The 14997-nt window shown below is 39.8% G+C and overlaps 1 protein-coding gene across 1 annotated transcript; it reads left to right on the top strand.

Moving 5' to 3' along the window:
* Window positions 1–1805: 1805 nt before the first annotated feature.
* T265_04058 (hypothetical protein) lies at window positions 1806–12606 on the top strand (the record flags this gene model as incomplete). Its single annotated transcript, XM_009168693.1, has 2 exons — window positions 1806–1914; window positions 10841–12606. 2 exons carry the CDS (start codon window positions 1851–1853, stop codon window positions 12604–12606), a joined length of 1830 nt encoding a protein of 609 aa, XP_009166957.1.
* Between the last annotated feature and the right edge of the window lie 2391 nt (window positions 12607–14997).

Below are 14997 nucleotides of genomic sequence, written 5' to 3'. Positions count from 1 at the left end.
TAACCACTACTTCACCAACGCACGTTGGACGCATCTGAATTATCACGTCTGAACAGGCAAATGTGTTCACACTTGAGCCACTTAGAGCCATGCTATAGCAGCTTTGACTTTTCGGAGTTTCGTCCTCATAAAATTAATGGGGAGGTGTCGAATAGGTGGTTGACCAGGCCTCATATGCGAAGTAACTTTCTTGTAGTTATACCGATCTGATGATGGTCCAAGAATTAGCACCCCAAGCGAATAAGGGAAATACAGACCTAAACGCAGCACACAGCTAGACAAACTAATGCTCCTAGGAGTAAGATATGTACCAATCACAAAAACAGATAACAGACAACATTATAAAAATTTAAACTTTCGCAACAGCGAACGTAAGCAAGGCAGCGTTGAAAGCGCCTATCGATTGGTGAACAGCTGTCATGTGTCACGGAACATTTTTCTAGCCACCAAGCCAAATACCAGGCTCAGATACTGGTACACCGTCTACCAGATAAAAATAAAAAGTGTATTTCGATGCTTAGGGTGATTTTATAATTGATTGTTAATGCGAATACATTCTAAGAGGCTTTGCTTGTCTAATATTCACTGGGCTTAGGGTGTCTAAATACATTTCTCCCTTTCAGACCTCCAAATCGACGCCGCCGTCAGTGATGGAAATAGAAATTTTCTACGTAGTATAAGGCGCGTCCGTGCTAAAAATTACAAATACCACATCTAAGTCTTGTTGAACGTGTTCCCCATTCATTTTTCCAATGCCCGCAGTCATGCTCAGGTGACAAAAAAATCCAGAAGCCGTATCCATTTCATCCTTAATGAGGCTTTCTAAATGGATGTAGAGATTAAAAAATAACCTATTTGTAGAGATTAAAAAAATAACCTATTGGATGAAATTTCAAGACTGTTTCTCACGAAACTAATCCAATATTTGATCATTTACCGAATGAAAAGTATTTATCTGCATGTAATAAATTTGGTTAAAATCACCCGTCAGCTTTGTCTTTTTCGCATTTTTTTCTCAATGAGTCCCCGACTCAGAGTAATTTGCGCAACTTCAGTGGAGCTGCATTGGTTCAAATACCAGGACGTTATTAAAGATATTTCAAATAACGTTTCAAACCATCAGACCAAACAGGGCTCGTTAGAGTGCAAATGCAGAACAAACATACAGTGATGGATGTATATAGTACATTCCGATATTGCGACTTTCAGGCCTGTATGAACATTCAATTCAAGTGTGACTGCTCTGGGTTACAGTGATAACCATGATAAGCCAGATTAATAACGACGAAAAGCTCGGTACACAGGATGATATAATGTGGTTCACCGTTCAAATATGCTACGCAAAAAAGTGCAGCGTTTTTTTTGATTCAATGATTGGCTTCGAAATTGCTTGCGTTTCTAGTTTTGATCTATGATTAGTTTAGCAAAAATTACCCGCTAGAAGCCTAAATTTTAAGACGCCTATGTTTCTTTTAGTATCCAAATCAGCTAGCAAGCGCTCAGAGGAAAAGCTTAATTTTTAGGTTCTATCAATGGCCTGAAAATCTGATTGTTTCCAGCAGAATAAGTTGATCTTGAGTTGAGTTGAAGCAATCTTCGTGACAGTTGAATTAGCGTCCAGAACGGTAAAGAGCGTCCTTCCGCACGACGCCATTTGCTTCATGCCATCAACTTTAGGAAATTTTAATTTAAATGTCAACAAACCCTTGCATTTATCTTCTCCCCAATAGACTCACTCAAGCCAGCTTGCTTGTTGCGTGACGGTGTTCTGTTTATTCCGCTTCACTTATTTTTTTCCTTGACAGGGTGTGTCCAACTACCTTATTCTCAGCTTGGCCGTAGCGGATCTGATGGTTGCCACTCTGCCAATGCCTATATCGGCCGTGTCCGAAGTCTCATTAGATTGGTGGCTCGGTGAGTTAAAAACATTTTGCGTTGGCAGAACAAAGTCAACTAAATATCCGCCATTTAATTCATATTCACGGTTCTCCTCAACTGCGAGGAATGTGACGAATCTTGTTAGAAATACGCATTGCCGTGTTTGTGCAAGAATGATTGGCTGAGCTCATCATCTGCTTCCTCATTAATTCAGTGACACCCTTGTCCATTTTGTTGACTGACAGAATTGAAGTTAGCTATCTCTGAAATTATCGGAGACAAGCGGCCAGTGAGGATGAAATAGTTTATTGTATGAGAGTTTTAAAGCGACTACAGTTGTTTTGTATCGTTGGAAAATACGTCATTTTCTCTAGCCCGTAATTCAATGTTGGCGGTCGACCTTGCTTTGATTCGTCTTCATCCTAACTGCCATCGGATTTTTATGAAGGATACAAACACATGTGTATTTTAATCAGTGATTACGAAGGTGAACGTTGAGCATACTCGCTTGATAAGAACGCAGGTGCGCCATATCACTGTAATGCAATCTGGGATGTTCTGCCAGATGGCGGTCAGTCCACGATAACCGATTTAGTCCGAAAGGATGAAAAATGGTATATTTGCCTACGAATATAATCTTCGTACGGCCCATTGCTCTTGTGAGGTCAGAAGAGTGCGTCATTAACGTGTTATTTTCTCTGGAGCATCTATAACAGAACTTGTGCACCAATGGCCACAACTCCGCCTTTTGTTATGAATTTCACCTTTTTTCGGCACTGAGCTTTGATTTCAACAAATTCCCAGCTATTTATGAAAAATCAAGTAGTATTTGTGGGTTAATTTTAATGATAAGCGCAGCAAATAACTAAAACGCAAGGGGATATATGAAGAAGTCCTCATACTAGCAATTTACTAACTAAATTACTGCTACATCGAAGATCTCACTAGTGTACTTTGCTCGAAAAATGTTTATCCAATAGCTAGGTGCAATTACATTACATACTAAACTATAGTCCACCAGAGCACCAGTTATCTGAACTTTCACTGGTGAGCAGGACATTGCTGATTCAGGATTATTAATAAGCATCGTCTTGCGCGTTTTTGTTGTTTCGACTCCAAGATCTTCACTTTCGTTACGCTTGGAAATCGTCAAAATCGAGAAAAAGTTTCAATTTATAGCATGTTCAGGCAAACTTCGGGCTGTCTGGTTACAGTCGAACTTCATTTGTAATCGCTGTCTGCGTGGTTTTCTTTACAGATTTTCCACGGCTCAACAAGAATAAGTTCTAGAGGAACTGGTCATGCGTTGGCAATTTACAACACAAAAGGCAGCAAGTCTTAAGCAAACATTTTAGGTGTAATTAGGTAGATACGGTTCCATTCAGGGTACAATAGTCAGACCATTATTGGAGCTCTCTTCCACCACCTATACACCATTACTCGAGACTATACCATAGGCTAAATGCAGATAACCTGCTTAGCGCGAGATAAAACTGAGGCGTGCAGAGGGATAAAACTTACTCTCCAGCTAGATTCCATGGTAACCTAACTATATTCAGCCAGGTGTGAAGAGCTTAGAACACTGCCATATTCACTACAGGCAATTTTGCGATTAGAACACTGTAACTGCCATATTCACTACAGGCAATTTTGCGGGTTAAATAGTCGGTAATGTCGGCGTGTTGTGTTGGTGGATTCATTATTCTTCCTAATTACCATTTCGTTTCCATCCAAATACACTAACCTTCACAACGAAAGCGTCTCCGTTTTATCAGAACTCCTCGTCGGCTGTTCATCACTTGAGGAAACGCAAACTGAGCTGAACATATATGTTGCCGCTTCCTTTAGTTTACCGTTCCAATGGTGGGTTTCCGTTCGATCCTTTACACAAAAGGAAAACTTCTTATCTGTATCATTTTGGTGTCACAGTCTGACATGGAGTTTTATTTGTTTCATTTTCTCCTAATCATCAATCCGTTGTGAGTCGTACCAACACTTCTAATTTGTCGTTTTAAAAACAGCAATTATTCAGATATGCATCATAAAATGCGAAAACATCCACTGTAGTTGCGAGTCACTCACATTACGCTATATTGTTTCATAGAGTAATCACTCCATTGCTGTTAACAGACTGACGTTGTTTGTCGATTTTATTTCTTTATTTGACGTAGCAACAGTCTAAAACATCAGCGCAATCATAATTACATGATCCTATTACATGAGCTCCAAAACTTAAACAGTCTTTAAAGACTGAATGCAACTTATGTCCGATGAAAATCCAATTTCTTCCCCAGTCTTTGCTTAAAGCACCAGACTGAATGCAACTTATGTTCGATGAAAATCCAATTTCTTCCCCATTCTTTGCTTAAAGGCACCCTTGCAGCTAAACGGCAACGCACAGAATATCCGACGTGACAGAGGCGTCATCAGCTTGATACGACACGTCTCTGACGTGTTGCGTTCTGTCGACTCACCCAAAGCGCTGCTGGGATGTAGTCCAAATTTCCAGCAAACTGCTAGGTCACTACTATTCGAACAACCTCTAGAAAACAGAAGTACCGTTTCACCACGTCCAAATAATGGAGGACGTCCCTTGGAATTATCGCTGAATTAGAGCAGAGCAGAAAATTGGTGGGATGAAGTAACGGACTAGAACAACCAATGGTCCTGCAACCCCCTTGGTCAAACATATTGGTTATTTAGAGATGCAGTCCTGTTTACCGCAACAACACAACTCTAGATATTCCGACGAATAACAGGACTCGGTACTATGTTTTAAAAACCTTGGAGTTGGTACTCGCGGTATTGGTTATTTAGAGATGCACTCCTGTTTACCGCAACAACACAACTCTAGGTATTCCGACGAATAATAGGACTCGGTACTACGTTTTAAAAACCTTGGAGTTGGTACTCGCGGTCTCCTTCGTTCGACAATTTTTCACCAGTTGTTCTTTCTACAAGAGTTGAGTTATATCCGCATTTAGCCCACAGGTCTTACGCTTCTTGTATTCAGGCACAGACTTATCACCACAAACGTAACAAACCAGCTTTTTAAACGTTTTCGAAAACTCTTCGAACCGCTGTGTATTTGATTGTCGTGCATATAAGTATTTTCTAATCCACGCACCAAGTTAAGTTTTTACTCATATATGCTGACAGTTTGTCGTATTTTGCAACATTTGGGGATTTTTCTGTAGGCCTGTGCAATGTTGGAATTCGCTACAATTCCCTCATTCAGTGTAGAGTAGAGGATTTGGATAGTAAGATAGCGTGAAAATTTACGAGAAACCTGAGATGCGCTGATAGCGTGAAAATTTACGGGAAACCTTACCGCCTAAGTTCAGGAGCGTTATTAGAAACTATACAGAACGTTTGTTATTTTGGAGGACGCTAAATTGCAAAAATCGTACTGTTACTAATGGTACATTTATAGCATGAAACCTCTAACAATCAACGCGTCATTTTCTTATTGGGATTTACACATCTATTTGCAAAACTATGTGTAATGTGCTGCTTCCGAAGAATGAGAATTAGCAATATATCTATTGGTCGGTTTATAGTTCCACAACATTGGTCTTGAGTTCTCAGTGTTCAAAAAACAGCTGACAGTGGTCACCTCAGACTGAAATTTATGACCCGTCGTATCGCACTCTTTGGACAATTGACACTATTGAAATATAATAAAATGATGCGAGCCCTTCCAGTTGTGCCTCAATAAACAATTCGCGCAGTTGTGGAAAAAGATCATCAGCCCTAATTATGCAGTAAATCATAGTTTATGGATATAGACACACGTTTGTCCGATTGTGTGATAAAATATTCAGTGTCCACAAGATCAATAAAACACGATCTGCCTAAAAACTTTTCTAAAAGCTAGAGAATAGGGGCAGTATTATCCAGCTGCAGTAATCGGCATTATTTTGAGTTAGTACAATCAGCACTTCTCATCTTATTTCATCTAGCTTTATCTACACATAACGAGTGACTGATGCTTGGTTTTCTTTGCATCTATATATCCAGGGGGTTGTCAGACGTAGCACACTGGGTTCAATCTTACAAATTAATCTTACTATATAATAATCTTTTTTACCCGCAGACTTCACTTCTGACAATCTCAAATGTAGAGTGTGCATCAGAGGATTTTTCAATAATGCTAATTGGTAGGGTTTTATAGGAAACACTTTTTAGGTTTGTGCGCATTTCCGGTCGAACCACAGTGTGGGGAGCATGGGGAGCAGAAAAATACCAAATTGTGTAAGCAATGCGCGATGCATTATGTTTTGTTTTAGCACCTGCTAGTAGTTTTGTTGAATGCTAGGATTTTGTAAAAAATATTGCAATGCCATTCATGATGGTGCTTGACTTCATTACCTTTAGAATTTTGTTAAGTGCAAAACACTTTTTGCATTTACAAAGAGGTAACTGAAACCTTGGCCAAGGTGAATCTACCTGCTTTAGTAAATATATAAACCAGATTGTAAAGAGGACGCCTTTGGTATGCATTTTAGGGAAAAAAGTTATTGATGAAAAATGAGCCAAAATCAGCAGTTCAAATATATTGAACAGTTAAAAGCAAAATCCGTTACACTGTACCCAGTGAACTAGTGAAATAATGTTATCGGATTACACCTTGCGAGTGAAATTGTTTTCTTCAGTATACGCGTCTTGTAGTGCTAGCAGATTTTGTTTTGAATATATGTGTTTTTTATTTGCAAGGTGCTTTGGCATCCTTGCATGTCAGCGTATGTCATAACAGATATATGCATTCTCATGTATCTTGGCTTAAAATTAATTGTATGGATTCATCTCCGCGACGTGAGCAAGTAGCCCAGCTGAAACGGTGCACCTTCAAAAGTCAAAAAGATCATAAGTTTGAATCACTCCTCCATCCAGTTTGATTTTATTCAATAAAGTGATTTTTCCCGTTAGATTCATACCCATTAGAAGAAATGCTGGTTATGTCTGCAGTAGAACCCTCAAAAGCCATAGAAATAATGCGCTGTTGACGTTGACAATATTGATGTTTACTTGACTGAACCAAAGCTTGACGAACCAATGTACAAGCTCAGGAAACATCCGGGACTAGTCCAGCCTTTATTTATCTAGTAGAGTATCTGGCCGGTGGGCGGAGAATTCCCAGCTGCTATCCCACCACTGATACACATTTTGATTGTTTATGTTGTGGACTTTTGAATTTTGTTCAAATAAAATTACTCGAATATTCTTGACTGTAATACAATGGAGGAATTTTAAGAACAACTTTCTCGGGATGAATATAAAAAGCGAATCTCTTCGACGTTCAGTAGTCAAGTTTTCTGATATTCAAAACAAAAGTAGGATAGCTTTCGCTCATCTGTATGCAAATCACTTGCTCGCGATTTGAAACATTGACACGGAACGGAAAAAGCACGCTCTTTTCTCTTCACGTTGACGAATGCAAATGGAAGTTGTCTTTTGTTGTGTTGGGCTCCCTAGACATAGTTTATCTGCTTGGAACATGCCCAGAAGACGAGTAGGACGGAAATATTTTACTTCAAACAAATTTTGAAGAAAATGTTTCATATGAGGCGCCGATTTTCCAATCCGTCAAACACTAAAACTGAGGATGTTTCACAGAGTTTCTTCTCTCAAATGGGTTACGGTTGTGAAAAATGTGCAAGTTTGCGTTTTCACAGCCAGGTCCTGAAAATGCCCATTTTTAGGCATTCACAAATATCTGGAACGGAACCAATAGGGCAACTTTTGTTGTGCGCATATCCTTAATGATCCAAAACAGTTTGCTCAAAATACCTGTACTGAGATTCAATCTAGGATGGCTTTACACAAGAGGGTAATTCTATAGTACAGAAGGAACCTTCTCCATATAAGGGATTGCCAAATATTTGTAAATGCAAATGAATAACTTTTATTCGGCCAACGCAATTTCAGCCACTGTGTGAAAATTGAGGCTTCATTTATATTCACGCCACAGGCGCACAAATTCTTCCAAATTATTTTGAGAATGTAATTTAGCATAGTCGTTAGAACTAGAAGAATGCTGAACATAAATACCTCCTCACTATAGAAAGCTGAGTTACCGGGCCCAAAATAGAGAGCAAGTGCTTTCGGATATTTTACTATCCGTTTTTGTGAATTGAAGCATCAAAGATGCAACTTCTCGTCTTCCAGAATTATTATTTCTTTTAAAAACAATTCTTTATGTCTTTTTTCAACGTGGCCTAAAATTCTTTGGCATATACAGCTAAATTACTTTGACCATGAAGGGCTTCCTCTGGATGATGGTCCGCTTTGGCATTGAACCACTGAAATATTTCGAAAAACATATTGCTGTGTGATTTGTACTTAAACAATCTTTGGAAATCTAACTGCTTCGTTTAAATGAAACCTACAGATTCTTGGTTCTATTTGTTCGAAAATTAACTTATTCTCCCCTTATAGTAATACTTATGTAGGTGTTGTTCCTGGTGCTTATCAAGTAGCTGCAATAAAATTTTGCGTTTGGCTTGCTGTAAACAACTCTCATACATGTATGATTAATAATGTCCCATAGCATTCGAAGCTCCAACAATTTAAGCAAGCCACCTATGTCTAAATATAATGCTAATTATCCGACTTTCCAAAAACAATTTACAAAGTTTAAAACACAACTATTAGTGCCGTTGAAAAATCTGTCTTTTGCTCATATGCATAACTCAACGCTCTTCGCAAATGCGCTGGTTGCGTCTATTGACAAATTTAGTCGCATTCCCATTTTGGATTTGATTTCTCTAGCCCTTAAATTGTTTGCCCTTAGATCCTAAATAAATAGTCGCCCGAGAACAATCCGTTCTGTCATAAGGCTCAATCCTTACTTTATTTACAAAACCCTCGGATAAATTGTGGGCTCACAGCGCCATACTGACCCATTTCTCTAACAAAATAAGATGGGTTTAGATATTCCAGCTGATTTGGGTTAATGTTACTGAAAAATAACGGCGTTTGTGTAGCTAATCAGTTAGTTTCCTATAATACTTTGCCATATTTTGATGGACAACGTCTGACGGATGCCCTTCAGGATGTACAAAATCCTTTCTAATGCAAATCAAAATAAGTTAGTTTGTGTGGAACTTCGGCTGCAGCAAACATTTAAGGAACGCATATGATCGCTGACATCTACATAACTACAGCGCTTCCTCATGACGGTCTCTGATTCTTCCAGAGGTCCTCATGTTAGTCGAGCCACGAGCCCAGATGTATGTCCAAAATAATGAACAAAGATTTCATGCCTAATGAGATCATCAAGGCATGCGCAGCGGAAGAAAACACCCGACGCTTGGATTAACGAACAGTTATGGTCTAACATCCGGTCATTCATCTTCAAACTAGCTTGCGCGGGCATTACCTCTTTCACCTGAAGTGTTATCTTCAATGTAGCGGCTACTTGCATTTTTGAACAGTAACTCACTGATCAAGTGAAACATGAGGTTGATGAAAACTCGGGGACTGCGCCTACCTGATGAGGCTCAAGAAGGGCGAATCCGGTCGTGGGCTATTGAAGAGTTTTCAGTAACCTTGTGGGTAGTTTCCTTCATGAAAATTAAACTGATTGCGTTCAAAATTAATATCGAATAGCAGTTCACAATTGCAAATAGTCTGACAATTATCATGTCACGGGTTTCCCCAAGCCAACAACACGCGTTCACTGGAGTGAGTAAAACCAGATATAGCACAGCCATTTTGAGTAAAGTGCTATTTCGAAATACGCACAAACGCTACGGAGATCATCATCATTTTTGGTGATAGAGGCTGAGATATATCAGATATTTTCGCAAATCGCGAAGTCTCATTTGTTTTTTATCGTAAGGGTAAAAGTTGTTGTTGGAAGAATCGTGCAGTTCCCATCATTAGTAATTTCAGTAAAACGGTTACCAGGTTTTTCGGAATATTTCTGTTTGAAGAAACAACTTTGTGTCATCGGCCGATTTATTGGCGATTAACTAGTCGTTAGTTGGTATAGTAATATAGTTTTTATATGGTGCAAGGAACCGAAAAATATCAGCCAGAATTTTCGGAGAAAAAAACAGTGCAGAATATTCTGCCCATTCAGCCTGTGTGGTATTACATATATCGTGAGATGTTGAAAGAGCATGCTATTTCCAGGCACATGTGAGCACCTTCTTTTATTTGTGAATTTGATCAGTTTGCCGAGATCTTTCTTTCTGGTCCTAAACATGTGCATCCAAATGGCCATCACCCAATTATTTTTTATTGCAATGGCTGAAAATTGGGCATCTTACCTCATTGATAAGACTGATGAGGAAATACCTGACAGCCAAATTCCTTCACAGGTTGTCCCATACATATCTAACTATCCCTAATGGATCAGAATCTCCGGTATTACGTACAGCTTACTTAACTTTTGACAAACAGTGAAATAAAGTAAAACAGATTTTGACTATATTGGCTTTTTTGTCGCAATCACCCTCATATTTCTAAGAAATTGGCACATGATAAACAGACCATTCGAGAAAAGGGACGATTAACAAGGGTGTTAAACGAATTCAGCTACACTCACCGTGCGTTCAAAAATGTCTAGCCGCCTGCTGCTGCTGAGGCTAATAATAGAATCTCATCAATTTCCGGATGACCGGTGATGATGAATCGACTACTGCATTCACTTACATTCCTGTGGTTTGCTGAGTTTCTAGGACTGGCTACGTTTTGTGCGCGATTTGGAGTTTTCAACACTTCGCAGCGGAAGTATACGTTAAATAATGCATGTGAGCTTAGCCCATATTTCAGTTTATAGAGGAATATATGCGATTCGTTGATTTTTACCTGGGTTACTTTCTGGATGGTCGACTTGAATGAACAAGAACATAGTTGATGGGGCTGATGATAATCATACTTTTACGTCCACTCAGATACTGCAGTTTTTATTTTCAAATTTATGACTGAGTTGTTTGTTTATGCGTTTTTGCAGGAGAGTCAATATGTGATTTCTGGATCTGCTCCGACGTCCTCTGTTGCACAGCATCCATTCTCCATTTGGTGGGTATCGCACTTGATCGGTATTGGGCAGTGACTAATGCAGAATACTTTCGCCGTCGAACTGCTCGACGCATAGGAATAATGATTGCCGCATTCTGGTTCCTATCCCTGCTGATTTCACTGCCGGCTCGGTTTGATTATGCCCGAATTACAAACTGGATTAATGGAGTCAGCACCAACATGACCGAGGTGTGCTCAATCAACAAAGAATATGGATATACTATATTTTCCACTGTTGGTGCATTCTATGTTCCGATGTTGTTCATGATCGGAATTTATGCGCGTATTTATGCTGTAGCTAGATCTCGCATTCGTAAATCCGCATTTCGAAAGCCTTACTGCGTTAGCAAATTGGCATCTAGATCCCATGTTCCCAAGATACAAGTTGAAGGTAACAATGCGGAACGGCCATCCTCTATCGATCGCTTCCTCAAATGTTGTCACATTTGTTACAAAAAACCACCAATGTCAAATCATCTCGAACCAGGGTGTGGACATACGGAACATACATATTTAACAAACCAGTTATCTGCCACCGTCAGTTCTCGTGCTTACCACTCGTCTTCCAACACAGAATTGAATAGAGTTAATGGGTGGAAAACAAATCCAGCAAAAGATGTTATCATGAGTTTGGATGACTTGACCAATGTGGTGACGCCGCGGGATCAGAAATCCACGGATCCGTCAGACTGTGATGAGAAGCAAATTAAACCTATTGTGAATATACAGGAAATGCAGCGGAAAGACTCTCCACTCCCAAAATTCACGGTGGACTCGTATCCGGAAGAACCGTTGTTTGCCAACCGGAGTTTGAGTATATTTCACAAACATTATTGGAATGGTGTCTGTCATTCTGCTCCGGTGAGCTGGTACAATATAAAATCTTTGGACAGTCCGACCATATACTCTACCAATTCAGGTGACGATAGTTCAGAATCAAGAACAGATCGATCAGACGGCCCGGGTGACTGGTCATCATCTAGCTCCGAAATACACAGACACTCCAAACACTCCAGCATAACGCTTGATTGGTATAATACAAAATACAAAGCAGCACTCTGTAAACTATTTCGAAGTCTGCTGAGAAGAAACTCCTGCAATCGCCAACAGATGACACGCTGGAGGCTAGCACGAAGAGGTCTATCAGAAAACGCTGCTGAATTTTGGCAGGCCTCACCAAACTTTCGGGAGAAATACGGGGATGCAAAACAAATGGTCAAGGAGTCAAAAGTCGCCTCGAGTACCCTGATCAGAGCTTCTGAAGCAAGCCTTCTACTAGCGGGACAATGTCCCCCAAGTCCGCTTACTCTGGAAGCTGAGCAACACAATGAAATTCACCACCAAAAGTCCGCCGACGAAACTCCTCCAGTCTGTACCCAGACAGAGTTATCCGCAACGGCTGCAGCATTAAGACGTGAACGCATAGAAAACAAAAGGGAACGAAAAGCCGTGATGACTTTGGCAATTATAACTGGATGTTTTATGCTTTGCTGGCTACCCTTCTTCATAAACGCTCTCGTTTCGCCTTTTTATGAAAAGTGGCAGCCATCGCGTGCTACTGGTGACATTATCCTCTGGCTTGGCTATTCAAATTCTCTACTGAACCCAGTTATATACACTATATTTTCACCAGATTTCCGCGGGGCATTTCGGAAAATTTTGTTTGGTAGATACTATCGTTGGTCCAGAGAACGTTAAGACTTCTTTTTAAACCCAAAGCTTACATCCTATTTTCAGATTGACTATCACATTCCAGTGTCTGCTCGCACCCTAACTGGCATTGAGTAAATATATACGTTTTACCAGCCATTGGTTAAAAACGTGGATTCACTATTTGGTTGTTATCTTCTTTGCATCTGTCGGTGGTTAACAACGTTCCAGCATTAGCTGTTCACTGCGAATAAGCACTGTGCGGGGTGGAGTGATAATTTTCACTAACAAAGCCATAGACGGTATCTAGGTTATTTGGTATCCGATAGCTAATCTAGGTGATTGTTTCCAGTGTTTTGTCCTAAACCTTTAAATTTTTCTCCGTTACTCCACGGGCCATATTTCTTGGTTAGAAAATTTTGGAGACAAAAATCTTTGCCCAAAAACAACCATAAGCATAATGATGGTGTCCCGCTGGATGAAACGCTCTGTATGCTTAAATGTGGACGTGGCANNNGATAGCTAATTAGGTGATACTTTCCAGTGTTTTGTCCTAAACCTTTAAATTTTTCTCCGTTACTCCACGGGCCATATTTCTTGGTTAGAAAATTTTGGAGACAAAAATCTTTGCCCAAAAACAACCATAAGCATTATGATGGTGTCCCGCTGGATGAAACGCTCTGTATGCTTAAATGTGGACGTGGCAGTTTTGCTAGTTTAGTTTAATTGATTTCACGTACCAAGTTATTTTTTGAAGTAAGGTTTGGCATCCGTTCATTATCCTACTCCTACTACGCTACGAATATTAGCTTATTGTTCAATATGGAAATCCGGTTGCCTCCCGAAGCTTGGTGAAATACACAGGTTAAATAATACATTTGGTCATCCTTTCAGGCAAATTTTGTAAAAACAGAAAAAAAACAGATCAGCCCATTATTCCTGGGTCAAGCCTTCAATATTTGGATCACCTAGCGTTTTTCACAGTAAAATTGCAGGGAATGTTGCTAAAATTCATGATAGAAATATTCGACTGAAAGCTTATTTGTGCACTCTTATGTCTTCGCATCCAATGTTGCTAGAGATTTACTTGTTTGGATTGTTGCATGCCTGTGTTTTAAAGAGACTACACCAGTTGATTCATGGATAGACAGCGTTGTTGTCGCGACCATTCCAACAACTGTTACACTGAGTCTGTGGGGTGAATTATGAGCACGATTTTGTATTTGTCCACGTCTCAGCCAATGTAATCATATTAGGCACATAGAGGACGTACTCAGGATGATCAAATGTTAAGCATGCAGATATCACAGCCATCCGGCGCTTTTACTGATGGTGATCAAGCGCCAATCCTGAGATTTAGAGGCGAGACATCCGCCCTTGGAAACGCTTAACACGAACCGGAAGCGTTCTAGATGTCCCAGATATCTCCATGTACCGAGTATATGGCATTAGGCTGCACTTGGTTCATATTGATGCTTCACGTCAGCACAACAACGGTGATGTGTTAATCCCACTTGAAGTGATATTATATCAAGATGGAATCCAGAACATCTCATATCATGCTTATGTATTCTAGGCCCCTATACGCTGTGGAAAACACGCGTAGTGGGCCAAGAAATCAATAACATGACATGCAAGTGAAGAATATTTAATGATTCACGATATTAGCTACCAATCCTCGACGTCACTGGCACAAGGTCTCGTTTAAATGTGATTTGGCGCAATGAATTTACGTGCAGCATCAGACAATTATTTGGATGATTCTCACGAACACCGTTTGACTCCATTAACCTGCTTTGGCCAAACGCAAATCTCACTAAACCAGGGTACCATAAGTGACATTGGTCGACAAACAGGTAAAATATTTTAAATCCCTTTTTGTTCGAAATTGATCTGCAGATTTACTAGTCAGACAAAATGTCTTCAGTTTCACCACAAAACGGTTTTGACAAAAGGAACAGTTGGTAGGTAATTCCTCTGTCGGATGTAGTCTATACATTTTTTAGCAGAGGTTAGCTTGTTTTCAACTATATTTCTGTAAGCAGGCTAGCACCCTCTGGAGGCCAGTAGTTTAGTCACGATTGCTTACAGAGTGGTATTTTGAGCTTAGATTCACACTAATCTACAATAGGCTATCCAAAAGCGTCAATAGCCTTGGGAGCTTAAGAGCATTTCTACTGACCCAATTTGACAATAAAATGCCAAAGAAAAATACTGTTCTTTTTCTTGGTAAATGACGGCATAACGCCGACAGAGTTCTCGGGAGTCAAAATGCTAGTAGCTAAATAACCCAGTAGCTGGCGAAATGAAGCATCTACCATCCTACATCCTCTGCTGTAGAATAGTTAATTAACTACGTGGAATTCGCTTTAGATGGCATCCATAAGAAGTATCCTGATGAGAATTTACTGACGAGAAGTTATTGAAAGTTTTACTTCA

This window comes from Opisthorchis viverrini (genome assembly GCF_000715545.1).
Source record: "Opisthorchis viverrini unplaced genomic scaffold opera_v5_63, whole genome shotgun sequence".
Taxonomy (NCBI): Eukaryota; Metazoa; Platyhelminthes; class Trematoda; order Opisthorchiida; family Opisthorchiidae; genus Opisthorchis; species Opisthorchis viverrini.
This window is presented reverse-complemented; position numbering and strand designations above follow the sequence as displayed.